The 23370-nt window shown below is 34.6% G+C and overlaps 1 protein-coding gene across 1 annotated transcript; it reads left to right on the forward strand.

The window, feature by feature from the left end:
• The first annotated feature begins 12479 nt into the window (after positions 1 to 12479).
• LOC137742487 (tropinone reductase homolog At1g07440-like) lies at positions 12480 to 15955 on the forward strand. Its single transcript, XM_068482370.1, has 5 exons — positions 12480 to 12626; positions 13008 to 13215; positions 14470 to 14686; positions 14817 to 14923; positions 15599 to 15955. Exons 1-5 carry the CDS (start codon positions 12553 to 12555, stop codon positions 15785 to 15787), a joined length of 795 nt encoding a protein of 264 aa, XP_068338471.1. The 5' UTR covers positions 12480 to 12552; the 3' UTR covers positions 15788 to 15955.
• Positions 15956 to 23370: the final 7415 nt, after the last annotated feature.

A 23370-nucleotide genomic window follows, 5' to 3' on the forward strand; every position in this document is an offset into this window, starting at 1 on the left:
AAAATAGACATCCGTAGCTTTCCAAGCATATAAGGCTCATTCTCTAATTCATTCTGAACTGTCCGCAACTTGCTTCCAAAGTCAGCTGACGTGCACAGACAGTTTTGACAAATTTGTTACTTAAAATCCCACTTGTGCTATTTTTCTTTTCTTTGCTTGACAAATCCTACAAAACACAAAAACAAAGTAAATAACTCAAAAATATAAGGAACTAACTAAGAAAAAAAAAGTGAATTTGATGTAAAATTTATATAAATATGAGCTTATCAGAACCATTCGGTCCCAGAAAACCCTTTTATCAAACAACATTTCATCAATGTGACTCCATTGCCCTGCCTTTCTACTTCTTTCCACTCCCAAACAAACTAATTATCGTAGGAACCATCAAAGTTGAACATCCGCAGACAACCACGCCGATGGTAGGACGAGATGATCCCTCAATGTTGTTTGGGGGTTTACCAAATTTTGTAGGCTATTTCATGCCACTTGGGATTAGTTTTTGGGCACGCATCTTCTATAACTTGTCAAAACTATAAGCATATTTTATTCTTTGATAATTTCTGCTTAGGCGATATATATTCTTAATCACATGCATCATCATGATAAGTTCAATTGAGGTTAATTTTCCAATCAAGTAATTGTGTACACATAGATGATTCATCCATTAAAATTGGAATTCAAGTCGATTCTTTTAATTTGAACTCATATATATTTACTGAAGTTTTGCATATTGTAACTTTGGCTAGACAATTTTCATGCCGTTATTAGGGGGAGAAGTGACAGTTCAAGAATGTCGTGAATCAGTGTTTATATATATATATATATATGGGTTTCAAACTTTGAACTCTTCAGAAGTGGAGATTAATAAAGTTCAAGCCCTATTGAAAATAACACTCCGTCTGAGGTTATGGTCGAACTCTTAAGATGTGTGTCCTAGAAGTGACAATGTAAGCACTGGAAAGGCATTGTTGTTGGAAAAACTAGGGTCTAATTGCTATATTAAATCACATGGAAAATCAAGAAATAATTTATGCAATTATATATCAAAGTAATGCATGCACATGAGTAATTAACGTTAAACGAACATAACATAATGGATTAGAAAAACCTGAAAATACAGTCGAGGCAAGTGTTAGACACTTTGTCCTTAAGACAAGTTTATGCCCCACTACGGTGCTCATGGTTGATCGGCGCATGTCTCCCAAGATACAATGACCACGTCTTTGTAATAGTAGCACTCCAAATCACAAGGCTCCATGAACCATGATTGTGTTGAAAACTCTCTCATATGGACTCAATGAGACTCTCTAATATTTAATGCACTATAAGTATGTACGATGAAATGTTATCTTGTGATTATAGGAGGCTTCCCTATTTATAGAATGTGAGGTACCTCTTTGGAAAGCATGTGACTATTCATGAAGAGTCAAAAGTTGCAACACTTCATTTAAGTAGACACATCTTTCTACCAAAAGGCTCTGCTTCTAATTTCCATTCAATTAATAAATTTAATATAATAATATTATTATAAAATTTTCCAACAATCCCCCACATGAATGGAAATTGACTCAATACCATGCAAATGACAATGCAGATACTAGAGAGAGAATTCAGTAGGAAAAGTACTGCATCGGGATAGGTGGCTTTTGACTTTGAACCTTCCATAGTGAATTACTATTGGATTTACTTGGCTAATCAGTGAACGCGATGTCTTGGACTGCTCAGCCGTTTGTGTAAACCAAGACAATAATAATCACACAATACCCTTCCAGACACCTCGTGGTTGCTCGGTTGTGTTCATTTGGCCCTAAACAATTCTTGGTTTCTCATGAGTGCTTTTAGAGAACTAAGCCCTTCAAAAAATTCTCATAGGAACGGCCCCATTCCTCATTCAAGATAGGTGACTTCCCATTAAGAGTATCTTGCAATACCCCACTTGTTATTTCCAAGTATAGGAATCATTAAAAGCAAAGCTTATCCTAAATACGCTACAGATGGCACTGTTTCATCATAGGACATGGGTAGGAGATTATCTCCGCAGTGCTCTCATTGAATCATCCACAATTCGGTTGTACCTTTGAACCTAGATCTTGGAATCTCCAGTCAGCTAGGTTGGGTTACCATTATGACGATTCTTAAGACGTAGACTTTTAACGTATTCCCCTCAATGATACAACTTACTCTCTAGTCAAACATTTAATTAATTGGATCCAATAGGTTGATGACTATCTCTTATGGTGTGCACTTCCATTTATGAAATTATATTTCATTCGAGAGTCGTTCCAACGTAATTCCTCCAAACATGCGTTCGAACTTGATAAATAATTTGCTAACACTAGGGTAAATTCCCCCGCATTTAAGGTATTTGCTAGAAGATCTCCAACTTTTCAATACCTTAAAACTTCAATTATAAGAGATAATCGTTATCTCTTTCTAAAAGCAAATTACTTTTACATTCGTTTTAAGTATATTCCATTTCTCAAAAATAGCTAAGTCACCCCCACAATTCTCTCATATTGTGGTTGCTTTTAACGCTATTAATAAATTATATTTCATATTAAGAGGTAGGAATTCTCGTAAAGATAAAATCTCTTTGTATCTTCACATAGGCTTTATAAGAGCCACTTGTGTTTTTAAGAAAAACACTTGTTGGCGCCATTCAACAATGCTTTTGTGTCGCCATTCAACAAATTCATGATACTATGACCAATCATGAGTTATGTAAAACTCACTTGACACTTCGGTGATGGCCATCACATTATTTCACCTCTCAAAGGATTTGTGTTTCCTTTTAGGTGAATGCACATATGTCATAGTGATCAACTTACCTCTTCTAAGTGGTATTATACAAATGAAGCACAACAGTTTTTTTGCCAGTCTGCAGTAAGACATTGTACCATTCTCAAATAATTTGGAGAACTATTAATCTCCCAAATTCATCCAACATATATACGACCCTGGGTTTTGGACACTTTGCATCTGCAGCATCTCTCAGAAATTTATGTGCTTGGGAACAAAAAGCAGAACCGTTTGACTAGAATGCATTCTATATGCATTTTTATTTCCAATTATGCTACTAATATCATATAGTGGCATTCCACGTATAAAGAAAATCAACTTATGCCACTCAAAATCCCAAACGGCACTATCACTGTAACCGATATGGTCACAGTCTGAAAAAAACCAAACTAGTGACCACGCCATCTCTACACATAACCAGTGATCGAGTAGTTCACCAATTCGTTTCCGTATCGGCATAGAGATAAACGGATCAAGATTCAAAGTTCTTAATCTAGTGGTCTTGCTTTGAAATGGTGAGGCTCTTCTTGGAGTCGCTAGAATTAAATCTGCATTTCCAGTTCATCCGTGTGCAATCTATACGATTACATCTGCATGCAATGCAAGAACTCAAAAGAAGCATCCATTCCAAATTAGTTCCTACAACGAAACGGTGCGATCATCCGAAGTCGCATACAGATTCTACATTGAATAACCGAATAACTGACATTTTTGAAAAATCATAAACATGTAATCGCTTAAGAATATTATAAAGATAGAGTTATGAAAGCAAATATATTCTTATATTCCTAATCACTGTGTGCATTTGTAAATTACTTGCTAACAGGAAACAAACTTTGCAGTTTCAACACAGTCACATGTGGTTATTCAGAAACTAAGTAGATAAATTGGAAACCAACCAGCATAACAAAATTGAAAATAAGTATCATATATTTATGTCTAAATACCGTGTCTCTCAAAGTCATATCAAGAAAATGAACCAATAGAGAAATATATGTGCATATAGTGACATGTAGATCTTAACAAATTGAAAAATGAATAAATTTAAGCAAAATTCCCAGAACGCAAATGTGTCCTCTTTAACCAAATATAAATATATCGTTTCTTTATGTTTTAATCAACCGTAAATATACCAAATAAACCAATAAACATATCGTTTCTTCATGTTTTCATTCAACCATAAATAAAGCAAATAAACCATAATCTTGTCTTAAGATTGTTGGAAAAATTAGGGTCTAATTGCTATATTAAATCATATGGAAAATCAAGAAATAATTTATGCAATTATATATTAAAGTAATGCATGCACATGAGTAATTAATGTTAAACGAACATAACATAATGGATTAGAAAAACTTGAAAATACGGTCAAGGCAAGTGTTAGACACTTTGTCCTTAAGACAAGTTTGCGCCTCACTGTGGTGCTCATTGTTGATCGGCGCATGTCTCCTAAGATACAATGACCACGTCCTTGTAATAGTAGCACTCCAAATCTCAAGGCTCCATGAACCATGATTGTGTTGAAAACTCTCTCATATGGACTCAATGAGACTCTCTAATATTTAATACACTATATGTATGTATGATGAAATGTTATCTTGTGAGTATAGGAGGCTTCCCTATTTATACACTAGTAAAAAAAAGACTTTGCGTGACGTAGGACCTTCGTCGCGCAAACATTAGCCCAACGAACCTTCGTCGCGCATCTACCGTCTCGCCAAGGCAATGAAAGCAGGGTTTGCGCGACGAAGGAGTGACCTGCATCGCGCAAACCCCCTTTTTTTTTTTTTTAACAAAGAATTTGTTTATTTAATTTTTAATAAATATTGTAATTAAATTCTAAACAATAATTAATAAACCAAGAAAAAGTATTTAATTATAAAATATATGAAAATGTACATACAAGATGTCCGAACAAAAAAAGAAAAAACTACAAGTTTTCTAGGTTTAATACATCATACTACTGGGTATCGGCTGTGCGAAGTGGCTGGGAAGTCGAAGATGGAGCATGATTAGGTGCTGGCATCGAGATTTGGAGGCTGGACATTGCTAAGGCCTGAACAATCATATTCATCCTCTCGTCCTGGGCCCTAATGTGCTCGTTCTGGGCCTCAAGCTGACCTTTTAGGGTTGTCACTTCCTCCTTCAGGGAATTGACCTCTCCGGTGGATGATCTGGAAGAGGAGGCACCCGTCTCACGAACCCCCGCCTTCCCCATACATTGAACAACCTTGCCATGATGAAAAGAGCTTCGAACCAAGGCAACACGATTGATTAAAAAGAGTCAAATTGTAATTGTAACACATATGTAATATGCACTATTTTAAATGCATTTTCTCGAACTAATAAGGAGACACATGCAGAGATAAGAAAGGAAATGTTCAGTTATTACGTAAATATATAGAGCTATATATATATATATATATATATATATATATATATATATATATATATATATATATATATATATATATATCGAGCATTGCCAACAAACAGCAGTACAGTAATGGAGTCCGAGAAAATGGTTTTTGTAAGCAATAAGGCCACTCCAATAGCAATTGTAAATATTGGTTAAATATTACATCTCCCAGACTCCCTCGGTCTTATCCAAAATCATATCACAGCTGCATCCATGATACTCACAAGTATAATTGTGCACATTCTTAACTAAGTTTACAACTCAAACACTCATTAATTATGTGGCAGTTAACTAAATGATATTTACTCATATAGCTTCAGCCTGAATTAGAAATATATAGAGCTAGTTGATTGCAATTAAAAGAGTGTAGACGAAAAAAAATTGTGCCAAAAGCTTATTTGTTTTGTTCTGTTCGTATCTTTGTTAGTGCCAAAAGCTTATTTGTTTTGCAATTAAAATGAGAATTTGATGATGTTAGAGAAAATTTAAACATTCATAGAGCAAATTCAACAGACCCCAAATCATATCCAAATCAAGAAAGCAAAATGATATCCAGATTTCTCTAAACAATCGCAACTTGTTCTTTCCAACAGACAAATTGGGTGCAGAGGCAAAATTTTCAAAGCATAGCATAGAAAAGTACCTTCTTTAGAATTAAAGAAATTTGAAAGGCAGCAGAAGTTTAGTTCAATTGTTGCCGGCTTTGGAAAAGTTAAATACAGAAAGCGCTTTCTGCAGAAGTTCGAATCCAGTCCATTGTTCAACCATGTTGCAACTGCAAAACATAGATAGGAATCCCACAGCAGATTGACATGGACGCCTATGAAGCAATGTAAGCAAATATCAAGAATTCGATGCAAAATCACAAAAAACTAGTAAGCAAACCATTATAACATTGAAACTAAGCAAACAATTACTGCGTTGGGTTGGCACAGTTCAACAGCTACACATTTGGGTATAGATTAAAGCAAATTATAAATGCAAAATCGAAATTGAACACTATATTTGGGTGAAAAATCACCTGGGTTCTAAAATATAGTTGAATTTCAGACCAAATTGACAGAAAATATATCCAGATATCAACTTAACCAACAAAACCGGGAACTAAGATGCCCAAAGTTCAAGGTTTTCAAGCGGATTATGATATCAATTTTCAATTTCTACTAATAAATTAAACAAAGAAACATTCTTTACTATAACATCAACAGTTAAGTAGGAATTAAATGGATGAATCAAGTATCAGAATATTACATGTATTAAAGCTCAAGGTGCATGAACTTCCAATATGGATCAAAGGATTCAAATCCCATATGTGGAAAACTAGGCCTGAACAAAACCCATGTAGTGAAATTTTGTAATAGGGAGGACAAACTAAGGATTCATGCTTTTAAGGTTCTTCGAGAAAACCCACCACAGAGATCATTAAATAGCTAAAACCCAGTTCTGGAAATATGAAATGGAATATTTATGGTATGAGAAGATGGGGTTTCCTGAATAGGGTTTTAGGGGATTGGGATTAGAAAAGTGGGAATCTCTACTGTGCTAAATATGGATTGCGGTTCCAGTGAGAAGTAGAGGACTTATATTATACATCTGTATGTATGAATTTAAAATAAAAGATTAGAGAATACAGATACAGAAACAGAGAAGAGAGAAGAGATATGGAGGAGTGTAGAGTTGGTGATGGGCTAGAGGTCGTACCTGCAAGTCAAACTCATTTCTTTCGAGTTGGTGCTGGGATTCCTACCCTCACAAATGCTCACAAATCCTAAACCCTATCAAATCAGAACCTCAAACCCTATCAACTGAACAACATCAACAGACCCACATAACATCAAACCTTCACAAATCCGAAACCCTATCGAATCAGAACCAACCTCCAAAATCAGAAACCCTTACCTTGATTTTAGGGTTCACGGGAAAAAGAGAGGAAGATATGAGTGAGAGGGAGATTTGGGGTCTAAGGGGAAAGAAAGAGGGAGGGTTCAAGATTTAGAGGAGGAGCATCAGAAGTTCCTTGAAGCCTTGAAATTGTACGGCCAAGGTTGGCGTCGAATAGAAGGTATAAGCTCAGTGCCTCGTAACTTTGTCTAGATTCTGGGTTCATGGGAAAGAAAGAGGGAGGAGGGTTGAAGATTTTGTCCAAATTTGGAAAATTGAAAAAAAACGCCTATTTTTCACTATTGCACCGCCAAAATTATCACAACTTGCGCGACGTAGGTGTATAATTTGACGTCGCGCAAAGTGGTTTTGCGCGACGACTACATTAAAGCGTCGCGCAAAGTATTTTTTTTTAAATTATTATAAAAATTACTAAAATTGTGACTTTCTTCTTTTCAAATTCAAATTTTTTTTAGTAAGCCCCACAATAATATATTTTTCTAACAAAAACCCACAATAATTTTTTTTACATATATATCATTCAATTTCTTAAGTGCTATAAGTACAAAATAAATAAATTAAAATCCACTTAGTAAATATATATACTATTGAACTTGATGGGAAACGCATTGTACGAAACTAGTTTCAAAGATCCAACCGTCAAACTTGTTTGTATATACTTCAAGATCGCATACACCAAAAATCGCAAAAAACAAACATGCAGAGATCAAGTAACGGGACAAAACTTTTCGACGGTTATAAACGAAAAAGCACGATTTAACGGTTATTTTAACTCCGATTTTGATGATTTTTTTACAGCTACACTCTTTGATCCTATATGAATACAATAAACTAATTCGATTGACAATTTAAAATATTTACACAAGTGGATACCACAAAATCTTATGTTATACTTAATGAAAGTATAAATAAACTCCAAGTGTTAGTGAATCTAATGTTTTGATGGGATACGCATTATACGAAACTAGTTTCAACGATCCAACCGTCAAACTTGTTTGTATATGCATCGAGATCGCATACACCAAAAATCGCAAAAAACAAACATGCAGAGATCAAGTAACGGGACAAACTTTTTCGACGGCTATAAATGAAAAATCATGATTTAACGGTTATTTTAACTCCGATTTTGATGATTTTTTTACAGCTACACTCCTTGATCCTATATGAATACAATAAACTAATTCGATCGTTAATTTAAAATATTTACACAAGTGAATACTACAAAATCTTATGTTATACTTAATGAAAGTATAAATAAACTCCAAGTGTTAGTGAATATAATGTTTTGATCGGATACACATTGTACGAAACTAGTTTCAATGATCCAACCGTCAAACTTGTTTGCATATGCTTCAAGATCACATACGCCAAAAATCGCAAAAAACAAACATGCAGAGATCAAGTAACGGGACAAACCTTTTCGACGGCTATAAATGAAAAATCACAATTTAACGGTTATTTTAACTCCGATTTTGATGATTTTTTAAAGCTACACTCCTTGATCCTATATGAATACAATGAACTAATTCGATCGTCAATTTAAAATATTTACAAAAGCGGATACCACAAAATTTTGTGTTATACTTAATGAAAGTATAAATAAACTCCAATTGTTAGTGAATCTAATGTTTTGCTGAGATACGCATTGTACGAAACTAGTTTCAACAATCCAACCGTCAAACTTGTTTGTATATGCTTCGAGATCGTGTATGCCAAAAATCACAAAAAACAAACATGCAAAGATCAAGTAACGGGACAAACCTTTTCGACGGCTATAAATGAAAAATCACGATTTAACGGTTATTTTAACTCCGATTTTGATGATTTTTTATAGCTACACTCTTTAACCCTATATGAATACAATGAACTAATTCGATTGTCAATTTAAAACATTTACACAAGTGGATACCACAAAGAAAAAGGCAATGCAAGAACTCCAAAAAAAAAAAAAAAAAAAAAAAAAAAGACTTTACGCAACATAGGCACCATTGCGTCGCGCAAAGTGTTTTTTTTTTTTTGTTGCTTATGAATACAAAATAAATAAATGAAAATGTACTTAGTAAATACATATACCATTGATTTTGATGGGAAAATTCATTGTATGAAATTAGTTTCAACGATCCAACCGTTAAACTTGTTTGTATAGCTTCGAGATCGTATCAGCAAAAAATTGCAAAAAAAAAAAAACATTCAATGATCAAGTAACGGGACAAAACTTTTCGACAGTTATAAATGAAAAATCATGATTTAACGGTTATTTTAACTCTGATTTTGATGATTTTTTACAACTACACTCTTTAACCCTATATAAATACAATAAACTAATTCGATTATCAATTTAAAACATTTACATAAGTGGATACCACAAAAGAAAAAGGCAATGCAAGAAAAAACCCCCCAAAAAAGAAAAAAAAAAAAAAACTTTGCGCAACGAAGGTGCCTCTACGTCGCGCAAAACGCTTTGCGCAACGCAGTTGTACCTACGTCGCGCAAAGTCTTTTTTTTTTTTTGGGGGGGGGGGGGGTTTTCTTGCATTGCCTTTATATTTTGAGATCACATACGCCAAAAATCGCAAAAAAACAAACATTCAGAGTTCAAGTAACGGGACAAAACTTTTCGACGGTTATAAATGAAAAATAACGATTTAATGGTTATTTTAACTCTAGTTTTGATGATTTTTTACAATTACACTCTTTAACTCTATATGAATACAATGAACGAATTCCATCATCAATTTAAAACATTTACACAAGTGGCTACCACAAGAGAAAAAGGCAATGCAAGAACCCAAAAAAAAAAAAAAAAAAGACTATGCACGACGCAAGTGCACGTACGTCGCGCAAAGTTGGAAAAAAAATGGTAAAGTATTTTTTGTATTCTTTGCGCGACGTTAGATTTCGTCGCGCAAAGATGTTTTGCGCGACGTAGGAACTTGTACGTCGCGCAAAGTTGTTTTGCGCGACGTAGTCTAACGTCGCGCAAAGAACAGTCGCGCAAAGTTGTTTTGCGCGACGAAATTTGCTGCGTCGCGCAAACATGTTTTTCTACTAGTGATATAGAATGTGAGGTACCTCTTTGGAAAGCATGTGACTATTCATGAAGAGTCAAAAGTTGCAACACTTCATTTAAGTAGACACATCTTTCTACCAAAAGGCTCTACTTCTAATTTCCATTCAATTAATAAATTTAATATAATAATAATATTATTAAATTTTCCAACAATTGTACCAAAGCATGTTATTTATATGCGCCTGAATATGAAAATGATTAGATCATGAAATGATGATAATTGATAATTTTGATAATAGTAGCTACTCATATCATCAAGTGTTATTCAGTCCACTTTTCTATTAAACGACAACAAAAGGTTGGCTAAATGGGAAAGAGGCATGTTCCAATTTTGAGTGTCAATTAAAAAAATGTTAACTAAGTGAACCTATATAGTTTGAACCCAAAGCTTATTTTTGGGTGAAGTGAAATAAAATCACTTATATGGCATAGAGCTTTGTAGTATATTCTACCATTGTAGATATAGCCATCTTTAAGCGTAAGATTTATGCCATGAAATTCTTTATAAAAGATTTCAAATGAAAAGCCTAAATCTCAAAGTATGTATGATACCAACACATTGTATTTTAAATCAGTTTAGTATGAATTGCCTCCATGAATACTCTTGTTTGTTCGAACTAAAGTTACATTGTTGCAACATACTTTTTAAAGTGTCAACATTTTTAGAACGATTCTTGAAGAGTTATTTATGTAAATGGATTATATTGGCCATGTTCATAGTTTATTTTGAATCCTATATATATATATATATATTTTTTTTTTTTTTTATAACTTTTTGTTCTTTGCATGAATACAAAAAGGTTATTGTCAACTCTGACAAGTTCTACTAAAGTTCAATTCATGAAGATGATTGTGTCATCTATATCAAACTCAACAATGATGACAGTTGAATCAAGGCTTACTATTTTCAGGGGGAATCCATTAAAGGGAGTTATTTACAGGGGGAGTCTTCAACAATAAGCTCAACTGGACATAAGTTCGTTGTACTCTTTTTCCTTCAATCATGCTTTTATTCGCTTGGTTTTTCCATAGCAAGATTTTAGCGAGACAACATTATGTGTATCTAACACCATATGAATATATCACAAACGTAGTGCCTGATTTTTCTCCTAGCCTTCCCTTAGGTTTTGTTCCATTGAGTTTTCCAAACACAGTTTTATCGAGGCAAGTATCATTAATTGCTAGACATCCAGAAGTGTTGTAAATATTTTTTATTATATTGGTGTCCACTTTCTGAGACAGTATACATATGTAATTAATTAGAACATCTTCTATATAAATTCTAAGTTTATAAATAGGCACTCTAATGAGAGTGATAAACACTCTCATTTTCTTCTCTCAGTCATTCTCTATTATCTCTTAGTTCATATATTATCTCCAACAGTAAAAAAAATTATTTATATTGGTTAGGTTGAGGGCTTTAGATGTCAAACTTTTTTCATTATGTTATGAGAATTGATCTTCGAGCTCCTTTTTTCTTCCCCTCCATTCATCATTTTTTTTTCTTCAAGCTTTTAGATTAAATAAATAATAGTAAGGTGAAGAGTCCAAAAGAAAAAGAAAAAAAGGAAATGCAAAAACCGATGTACTGCCATTTAGTACTATGGTTTATTGTTATTCCTCATTCACTTGTAAGTGAAAGGTCTTAGGTTTGATTTTCGTCAAAGTCGAATTTGAACCACATATTGCTAGCTCATTGTAAGATTTTGCTTACTCCCCCAACTCCTTAATATAGATAATATCATTTATTTAAAAATAATAATAAATAGCTACACTGTTTATCATAGCAGACTTAGATTAAGCCCAATCAAAAGTATCCTGAAACAATGAAGAGCTTTTAGGTCAAACAAAAAAGGGTTCATGTTGTAAAAAAACTCAAATTCAGTTTTGCTGGTGTTTAAATATTGGGGTTCTACGGTTCTCCCTCATAAATTACTACTTGACTTATTTTGCTACCAGGCCAGGTAACCATAATAAAAGAGTTCTATTTTTTCACTCACCTTTTAAAACAGATATTTCACCACTTCTTATCCGGGTAATGTTAAGGAGACTAAATTTGTAAATAAAAATTTGAAAACTAAAGGACATGGAAGTTGATGATTGATTTATTACTTAAGCGTTGATAAACGTGCATTTCATATTGGTGACACATTATTTAGTTTATAAATTCAATCTCTCTAACGTTATCTGTTCTTATCCACCGCCGTCCAATATGTTTGCTGGTGTTAAACAGAAACAGTTGCCACGTGTGTTTCTTATCCAAGCCACCCAATATCTGATAATAATCAAAACTAGTACTAAATAGCAGCACCGCTTGTATTTTGCAAGTAGAGAGATTAGAGAGCAGAGATACATAGAAAGAGATGAGCAGCAGAGACAGAAGATGGTCTCTTGACGGAATGACGGCTCTTGTCACTGGTGGAACCAAAGGAATTGGGTTAGCTTCTCTATATTTGGATCCTTAAGACCATTAATCTCATTTTATTTTCAGTTTTTCTTTTACGTGCAATGCAATATTCTCTTTATTTCTCTAATTGGAGCTTTGATCTTTAAATTTTAGTTCAATTGGAGATTTTGGTACCTAAACTTATGACAATATGAAGGAAAAATAAAGGGGCCAGAAACTAATGGACATAAGTGATAAGGAAGTTACTTAGAAAGACCATTGATCGGCCTACACGTTTAGAGATCAATACCCATAAATGTTTAATTCAAGAACTAAAGCTGCAATTCTAACCAAATTTAAGCACAAATGTTCCAATTTTTACTCCTTAAATTTTACTATTCCATGTTTGAAGTTGATAATGTTATTATACAGGTATGCAATAGTGGAAGAATTGGCAGGGCTAGGTGCAATTGTGCATACTTGTTCGCGAAATGAAGTTGACCTTAATGACTGCCTGAGTCAATGGGACGAGAAGGGTTTTCAAGTCACTGGCTCAGTCTGTGATGTGGTGTCAAAGACCCAAAGAGAGGAGCTTATAAACAAGGTCTCATCACTCTTTGATGGCAAACTTAACATCCTTGTAAGTACATGACTCATCAATTAATTGAAAGAATAATTTCAAGGCTTAATTATTGCAGTACCCCGAGAGTGTTTTAGGGTTCCATTTTACCTTCCCAAAGTCATTTTGACCTATTTTGCTCTCTAAATCATATATTCGTGTCCCATTTTGTCTCATTTCGTTAGTTCCATTAAATATTCCGTTAAAGATGTTGAAAGTGTTTGGCAACAATTTCACCAAAGATGATGTTAGAAGTTAATATAACGGTTGGCATCTAGAGAGGTCCATACATGATTAAGCTAGAAGATTAATGTGAGTTCATGATTTTGAAGGTTGAGAGGTGTTTAAAGATGAACTCAATTGAATCAAAGTGAATCAAGTATTTGTCAATTATCCATAAGAAGAGTTTTCAAGTAAGAGAGTGTAGGAGCTATCTGCAGCCTTTGGACTTCATGTCTTTAAAGTTATTTATTTTATTTCTGTCGTTTTGCGTTTTATATAACACAAGCTACTCCATATAATACAACAGTACTGTATTAGAGTGTTTGAACGATTAGATTGTGAGACTATCAAACGTCACAAATGAAAATCTAACCGTTCATTGAACCAAACATTCTACACACCGCTCCATTGTAAAGTTTTGCAGAGTACCACTCACTTTTGGCATTTTATTGTTTTGTTAGGGATATTGGTCATGAAGAAAATTAAAATTGTACTAGTTCATTTTAGTAGAAAAGATGCCTTAGATTGAATCTGGATCCTCGCCGGATCCATTTTGTTTCGAAGATCTATCAATCATGTCTATTCATCGTATATCGTGCGGTCAGAAATTATTTTAAATATTTTTATTTAAAATTAAACACAAACAGTACTTCGCATGATGTATGATCAACGAACATGATTCACAGATCCCAGGATCCTCACCAAAAGGATCTGGAGAGGATCCTGACGCCCTTAGATCGTATTTGTGAGGATGTGAAGGTAAAACAGTCCCATATTGTGAAAAGAGAAACCTTGCAAGGGGTTATAATAGGTTGGGTTACTCCCCATATTGCTAATTTAGTTTTATGATGGAACCTCAACTTTTTTCAGTATCTGGTTGTTTGAGAAAGCTTTAACTTTTTAGTGAAAACTAAGAATTTGAATCCAGTAAAAGTGCACTTTTTTCCTTAATTTATAATTGTCGTCCATTAGCTTTGAACTCATAACCCCTTTCAACAAAGTTGAGACTATTGTATGTTTATGCTAAACCTTTCCAAAAATGTGTGGCTGTAGATAAACAATGTGGGGGCTAACAGACCAAAAGCAACACTAGATTACACAACTGAAGATTACTCATTCATGATGAGCATCAATCTTGAATCTGCTTACCATTTGTGCCAACTTTCACATCCTCTTCTCAAAGCTTCTGGATCTGCTAACATCGTTTTTTTATCCTCCGTTGCTGGTGTGGTCTCACTAGAGGTTGGATCTATATATTCTGCAACTAAAGGTGCTTAATTATTTTTGTTATATATTTTTGAACTTTATGTAAAAATAAAACCCAATAGATAATTTGTGTTTTGCATGCAGTTGAAGAATTGAGCTTAAATTGTGTGGCTTTTCTGTATTGTATCTCTCAGCTGCAATAAATCAATTAGCAAAAAACTTGGCATGTGAGTGGGCAAAAGATAAAATAAGGACCAACAGTGTTGCACCTTGGTTCATCACCACTCCCCTCGGTGAAATGGTAAGATCATCATCATCATCACGTGCTTGTGCATGCTTTTTATTTTCATTTGTCTTTAAATACAACCGATCTTGGGGGAGGAAAATCGAAGCAAGACCTAAGGAACATAGGTGAATTCTCTTAGTCACTTACACTATAAAAGTCCCTTCATGTCATTATGCATGCTTTAACTTCAATGCCAATCAACGTTTCATTGATGGGTCTTTCAAAGTCCGTAATCGGAATCGGAATCACAAGAAGAAGTTGGATGGTGATGAAAAGAAATTATTCATGTGTTTAATAAACATGGAGGAATCAGAACAGTAGTGGGACTTATATAAAATAAAGAATTCAACTCTTGATTTTAAATTTATTGGATTTGTTTTTGGGAGTAATATTTTGATTCTTGAAGAAACAAGCCAAATTTTTATCATCTTTTATCCATTATTTATTTAATAGCCTAGTTATGTCAATGAATTACTTGTCAATTCACATTAAGAGAATTATCTTGCTCAAATTAAAATCAAAAGCATTAAAACATGAAAATGGAAAAGAAAAAAAAAAAAACCAATGCAGGATTGCCAATTTAAAAATAATACTTCTACTCTTATTTTTTTTATTGGGGAGCTTGACAAATTATTAAAATCATTACTAATATATTTGTCATACATCCATTCTCTCTCTATATGCATGCAGTTTCTCGGAAATAAAAAGAAATCGGAGGTGATAAACTCTCGGTGCCCTTTAGGACGTCCAGGAGAGCCAAAAGAAGTGTCTTCCTTGGTAGCATTTCTATGCCTACCTGCAGCCTCTTACATTACTGGGCAAACTATTACCGTCGATGGTGGGGTGACTGTCAATGGCTTGCTCTTCCAAGAAACATGACATGGAAATAGTTCGATATGTCTGCATATGTAGTAGTAGACAGTGCTTGAGGTCAGGAAAAACAAAATCTCCTATCCAATTCCAAAGTGGTGAGCTTTAGTTTTATGTGTAATTAGGTGACATTAATGTTCTAATTAAATAAGTGAATGAAAGACTGCCTTGATTTAACTTTCACTGTATTAGAAGAGCTTATAAGCCTGGTTTGGTTTAGATGCATTTCTACTCACCACCCTCAAGTGATAATAATGTTCACCACCATACTTATTACCGTTGGATGAATTTATATTTTGAAATTTATGTCTATCTACTACACAGATCTCAAAATTTAAAATCATTCAACGATGATAACTAGAGTAATGAGCATCACCATCACTTGAGGGTGGTGAGCAAAAATATTCCCGGGTTGGCATTTAGAATTGTATTAGATTGAAATCAAGCACTTTCAAATTTTATCCAAAATTAAGGTAGAACATGAGTTAGTCATCTAGGAAACTAATATCTTGTATGTTGACATCTATCTATTTATCAATTCTAACATATATACCGGAACTACTCTACTTTTTTTTTTTTTTTTAAGAGAATCCGCCGCTGTCTTTCCTATTTGATAATTTTTCATTGAATCGATATATAAATAAATAAAAATTATTACAACACTATCATCTAGACTGCCAAGCGAGCTAACAAGAGGTGAATATCCAGACTTAGCCACAGCAGCTAGAAAGGATGTGCTTACCGTTACATCCGAGTTTAAATCAAGTTCTCCAAAGTTTAGATGAGTTCAAATTTTCATCACGATTCTTGAGACAAAAACAATAAAAACTTAACGAGTTAACTTCAAACCTCTCCAACGTACGTACCGATCATCAAAAAGAGGAAAAAAAAAAACAATAAGAGGGGAATACAATTTTTACTCCTAGAAATTGAAAGATTTAAAAGGTATATGTAGGTACGTCATGTGCCTTTTCGTCTCAATTTCATAACCTCTTACATAAAAATTTAACGGATAAATTACATGTCCTCTCATACAACTTCATTTATTTTTTTTAATTTCATACGACTCTCGATTTCGTACCAATGTCACACAATCGTTAGTCTGTCTGTCAAATTGACTATTAAGTGATGACGTGACAAGAAAATAGACCACATTTTGCTGACTTGGAGTCCAAATTTGTGCCAGATGGCTAAAACAAATTCAAAGAATTTTTTTTTAATTATTATATAATGTGAAAATTAGAAAATTATTTTCAATATAATTTAATATTTAGATTGGTGGCTCACGGCACGTCGTGGTGGGTCACTGCGAGAGAGATTGAGAGGGAGGGCTGACAGAGATTGTAGAGAGGATTTGAGAGTTGCACGGCGTGAGGAGGAAGGAAGAAGAAGGTTCCGGTTGTTAAAACATTTTAAACCTTTACCCGACAAAAGATTTATGGGGCAAAAGCTTCTAAAATTTTGATATATGTTCAAAACCCTAGATTTTCGTCGAGCAAACGCAATTTAGTTAAAAATTGGTGGGAATGGAGTTTCCCTGACAAACTTATGGAATATTTTGTTGGGTTACCTCTATTTTGGGGGCAAATTTAAATTTTTGGGAAATTCTAGGGGTGTTTAAACCTTGCCCAACGAATACATAACTTTAGCCGACAAAATTTAGGAACTTGGCCCGACGAATTCAAGTATTCCGTCAGGCAACTTTAAAAAAGAATTTTCTTGAGTTTTGAACGTTAAGTTCAAATGGTTCAAAAAAAAATCATTGAATTTCATAATTAGGTAAATTTAGTGTGTGTTTTTACTTTCAATTTGGGTCTTGTACAAAATCAGAGCTAAAACGACCATTAAATCTTGATTTTTTGTTTCTAACTGTCTAATGATTTCATTCCGTTATCTAATCTCCGAACGTTTTTTTGGATGATTGTTGGTATAGAAGAACTCGAAGTATATGCAAACATGTTCAATGATTGGATCATGAAAACTAGTTTCGTAGAATGCGTGTCCCCTTGTAAAGAATGGATTCCAAATCACTTAGTATTTATTCTATACTTCCATTAAGTAGAATGTAAGTTTTTGGTGTATCCACTATTTTAAATATTTTAGATTGATGATCGTGTTCGTACATCTTATTCTTCTAGGGTTGAGGATTTGTGAAAAATCAACAAAATCGGAGCTAAAACAACCGTTAAATCGTGATTTTTTGTTTCTAACTGTCGAATGATTTTGTCCTGTTACAAAATCTCCGAACATTTTTTTTAGATGATTTTTGGTGTAGGAGATCTCGAAGTATATACGTTTACATTTGATGGTTGGATTGTGGATTGAGATTTTTTCAAAATAGTGGAGTTGAGTGAGCTGAAAAATGGAGAAAGAATGAATGTTTATAAAGCAGAAGCACATATGAGTCTAACGATAGGGATCGAAGCAGAGATTAGGGTTTTGTTTTCACATATCTAGATATAGGATCCCTGAAATGATGAAAATGGGACTACACTTGTACTCATCATCGCTCTTGAATTAAATGATATCAACCAATGCTGTGATAGAAGACAAATTCGATTTTGCACTGCCTCATGCATTTGTTAGGGATTCCAAAACACTTAGAGTTTATTCAATACTTTTATTAAGTACAATGTATTCTGTCGTGAAAAAAGGCTCAGGCATAGGGTTTAGAGCTTTGGAACCATTACAAAAAGAATTGAGAAAAGAAGAAAAATTTAAATGATATCAGTCAATGCTGTGATACAAAACAAATTCGATTTTGCACTGCCTCATGTATTTGGTTGGGATATTTATGATCATCACGATGGCATCCTCTCCATGTTTTTCCACATGCATGCAAGAAATCTGAGTAACTTTTGGTCATCACCTTCTTCGACACAAAGAAATTACTTAAGTACTCCACAGGGCGATCCTTATATCCCTTCCAACTACTTGTTCTAATATTTCTGTTAGAAATCTTATAGTTGCTGCGAACCCCTACAATTGACTTCCACTCCTTACTCTTCTTGTACTTACTAATCTTGTTTTTACCACCAATACTACCCCCTAAACCTCCATAACTGAAGTTGTGAAGAGGAGAAGTGTGACTTGCAAAATTCTGCCCGACGAATTATGACTTGCCCTACGATCACTTTTTATCGCGTACATAAAGGTTTTGAATAAACTCTAAATGTTGACCATCTTTACCCTACCAACTAAAAAAATTGACAAAATTTGGTTTATTGGGCAAAATTTTGTTGGGCAAGCCTTATTTTCTGGTAATGTTCGTTTTGAGACATTCATTAGCTCATTGTGCCTATGAGACGACTTTATCAACAACTTTCATATTTTTCTGAAGATCTGATGCGTTTACTGCTTGAGTATTTACACATTTAAGGAAGAGTGTTATAATTAATATTTCACATAGTGCAATTGTGTAAATCCTAGTAAAGATAAGTTAGGAATCCTTTACGATCTAGAAGATCTTTCCTCTTTGACTTTGTATTACTTGGAGAGCAGGTTATTCTCTCATCCTTATTACTATAAATAAAGGAATTAGGCATGAGTCTAAGACCATGATTTTCCAGGCCGGAGTCAGGCGGATCAGAATACAAGTACCTTAGATGTCCGATCATGGATTCAACAGCTCTGAGCAAAGCTAGATTAACAAAGTAGTGGTGCCACCATCATCTATTTTGGAGCAATGGGCAAAGCCCGAACAACTTTGCTGAGATTGACCATTCTTGTTCCACAAGATATGAAAACCTAATCCAACATGGAATCAACCTTGTTTCTCATATTCTTGAAGTTCCAACAATCTAGGAATTGGCATGCTCCGCAAGTAATCACACTCCCAAGATGATGCAATATCTACTTCTAGATATCCTCTGGATTCTCCCCGGTGTAATACAAGATTATATCCTAAAAAGGTCTTTCTCCCCATTGGTATAAATACACTCTTTTAGGATTCATCTCCAATAACGGAATTATCGCACTCTAACTCTCTTGCCCACTGCTTAAGTTTTATTATTACTCACGAACTTGACCATCAAAGAGCCTTTGACCGACACCATCCCGAGTATCTGGCTTGCTCACGATTGTTTACTCTTTTACAGATAATTACTCGGATTTGTGCACCTCCACCATCTGCTAAGGTGCGCGAACTTGATTCCAACAATGAGAAATCACATCACAGAATTCCTCAAACCTTTTTCTTCTCTCTATGCCACACACTCCCTCTCTAAATTTTAGGTCACAACAATTAGGCATATTAGGGATAAGTCAATTATTGGATATATTAGGGATGTTAGGCAATGAATAATGTGCTAAACCATGCGCATGAGTCAATTATTAGGCATATTAGCCTATTAGGCATGTTTTATTTTTATATATATTAGACAATGAATTTATAATATTAATGTTGGATTGTCCTGGTGTAATACAAGATTATATCCTTCTCCCCATTGTTATAAATACACTCTTTTAGGATTCATCTCTGGTAACGCAATTATCGCACTCTAACTCTCTTGCCCATTGCTTAAGTTTTATTTTTGCTCACTAACTTGACCATCAAAGAGCCTTTGATCGAAACCCTCACGGGTCTCTGGCTTGCTCACGATTTTTTACTCTTTTACAGATAATTACTCGGATTTGTACACCTTCACCATCTGCTAAGGTGCGCGAACTTGATTCCAACAATGAGAAATCACATCAGAGAATTCCTCAAACCTTTTTCTTCTCTCTATGCCACACACTGCCTCTCTAAATTTTAGGTCACAACAATTAGGCATATTAGGGATAAGTCAATTATTGGATGTCACATCCCGGCCCGGGGCGGACCACTTTCCGGGCCCGCTCCACCACCGTAGCACGATATTGTCTGCTTTGGGCCCCGACCACGCCCTCACGGTTTTGTTTCTGGGAACTCACATGAGAACTTCCCGATGGGTCACCCATCATGGGAGTGCTCTCGCATGCTACTCGCTTAACTTCGGAGTTCCTATGGAACCCGAAGCCAGTGAGCTCCCAAAAGGCCTCGTGCTAGGTAGGGATGGGAATATACATTTAAGGATCACTCCTCTGGGCGATGTGGGATGTCACAATCCACCCCCCTTAGGGGCCCGACGTCCTCGTCGGCACACCACGGCCAGGGTTAGGCTTTGATACCAAATTGTCACATCCCGGCCCGGGGCGGACCACTTCCCGGGCCCGCTCCACCACCGTAGCACGATATTGTCCGCTTTGGGCCCCGACCACGCCCTCACGGTTTTGTTTCTGGGAACTCACACGAGAACTTCCCGATGGGTCACCTATCCTGGGAGTGCTCTCGCGCGCTACTCGCTTAACTTCGGAGTTCCTATGGAACCCGAAGCTAGTGAGCTCCCAAAAGGCCTCGTGCTAGGTAGGGATGGGAATATACATTTAAGGATCACTCCCCTGGGCGATGTGGGATGTCACATTGGATATATTAAGGATGTTAGGCAATGAATAATGTGCTAAAACATGCACATGAGTCAATTATTAGGCATATTAGCTGATAGGATTTTTACCGCCTGCAAAAGTAGGGATAAAAACACTTAAAAATACTTGCAAGAGTACAAGGTTGTCGTAGTATAGTAGCTCAAGCAAGATCATTTTCCATAGGGATTGAATGAATAATTTGTATTTAAACTAATCCTTAGCTAATTATTTAGAACAAATTTTGGAAAACGTTGATTTTGAATTTAAAAATAATAAAAACGAATTTAATTAAAAAGGTTAAAGCAATTAGCAAAGTAAAGAAAACAAAGGAAAACATTTTGAAAACCAAATTGTAAAAGCCTAGGATTCTGCCATTCCCTTAACAATCTTATACAATTTTACCAATTACTTATGAATTTCTACATACATGCTTTGAAGGTTAGGTTTTCCTAATGCATATTTTCCTCGTGATGTTCAAGCGAAAACGTATATCTAACATGCAACATGTCTGTGATGTTCAGATCAAATATAAACATGCAAAACTCATTAAGTTTTGTGAAAACCCTTTAAAAAACCATGCAACCCTTAAGAGCGTGATGTTCGCCTTAAGTGAACTTACAATTACTAATCACAAGAAGCCCTCTTCAATTTTAGGGTGATGTTCCAACAGAAATTGCATCAAATTACTTGTCTAAAAACCCTAATGGTCACGAATCACTAAGACAATTAGATAGTTTAATTATAGTGATTAATAATTCAAAGCAAACATGCATCCATTCATAAGCAAATTAATAAAATCACATATTCATGCTAAGGCTCATGACTTCGCCATAGCAAACGGAAATTAGTTACGAACAACTATAAAAACAAAAGAAAATATATTAACTAAAAAATGGATTGAAAACACCTTGTGGATAAAAAGTCTGAAGTTCTCCAAGATAATGTGTGCCTCCCCCCCCCCCCCCCCCCTAATAGCTAAATAGCTTATTTATACTACTACAAGATAAAACCCTCGTAGAAAAGGTTTTCTAAAAACTAGGAAATAAAATAATAAAAAGATAACTAGGAATTACATTCCTATTCTGACAAGGGAATCTATCCAGCAGAGAAATAGCCACGTTTCTGAACATTCAGGCCTCCAAAACAGCCCCAAAACGACTCAAATTAACTATTAGGACCTCCTCTTCAAATTCCAATAAGAGCCCAAGTCCGAAATCCATTATCTTTTAGCCCAAAAGTTGCAAATAAGCTCTGCAGCCCAATCTGCCAGCACTGTGCGCTGGGCATAAATTAATTCGCCACGATTAGATGCTTTGGGATAAAATTATGAAATTTTGACACAACGTTCTTGACAGATTCACGAATCCGCTTCAATTAGAATCACTAAAAAATTCCACTGTTTGATTACTTTATGCTCAGAACAAGTTTACATGTCCTACATTAAAAATGCATAACAAAGCATCAAAATCTCACCAAACAAATAACCAAAATAAACCAAAAATAGAGAATAATATATAATATAAAATCGACTCATCATTAGCCTATTAGGCATGTTTTATTTTTATATATATTAGACAATGAATTTATAACATTAATGTTTATTTTTCTTTTGTAAAATTATTAATCCTTTTTACAATCAGCATGGACTTAATTGTGTATATCAAATATTTAAATAGCGGTATTTTCGGCATTGAAAAGATGTATGATGTCTAAGTTAAACATAATTAATGAATTTGCTCATGTAGAGTCTAGTCATTAAATTTTATTCGAACAAAAAAAATTATGTTAGATTGTATTTAAAAAAAAAGTTAAATTTCAAAAGCTAAAGTTACATTTTCAGTGAAAAAAAAAAAAATCTTTCTAACATTTCTTGACGTGTACGGTGTACTTAATTAAAAAAATCATCATAACTATAATTATGTTTAACGCAAATACTAGGAGCAAACAGTAGCGGCAATGCCCGATGTGTTTGTAATCGGATTATCCGGATCCGAGCAGCTACTAAGTAGGTGCATGCATGAAACAGTTCCCACGTGTACTTCTTATCCTGGCCACCCAATATCTGGTAGTAATCCAAACCAGTATTAAATAGCAGCACCACTACTATTGTGCATGAGGGTTAGAAGGCAGAGAGAGAGAGAGAGAGAGAG

Source organism: Pyrus communis, chromosome 8 (assembly GCF_963583255.1).
Source record: "Pyrus communis chromosome 8, drPyrComm1.1, whole genome shotgun sequence".
NCBI classification, from domain to species: Eukaryota; Viridiplantae; Streptophyta; class Magnoliopsida; order Rosales; family Rosaceae; genus Pyrus; species Pyrus communis.

Coding starts and splice junctions, on each gene's coding strand:
- LOC137742487 (XM_068482370.1), top strand. CDS start 12,553: ATGAGCAGCAGAGACAGAAGATGGTCTCTTGACGGAATGACGGCTCTT. Junction 14,687..14,816: donor TATATATTCTGCAACTAAAG/GTGCTTAATTAT, acceptor TGTATCTCTCAG/CTGCAATAAATCAATTAGCA. Junction 14,924..15,598: donor CCACTCCCCTCGGTGAAATG/GTAAGATCATCA, acceptor ATATGCATGCAG/TTTCTCGGAAATAAAAAGAA.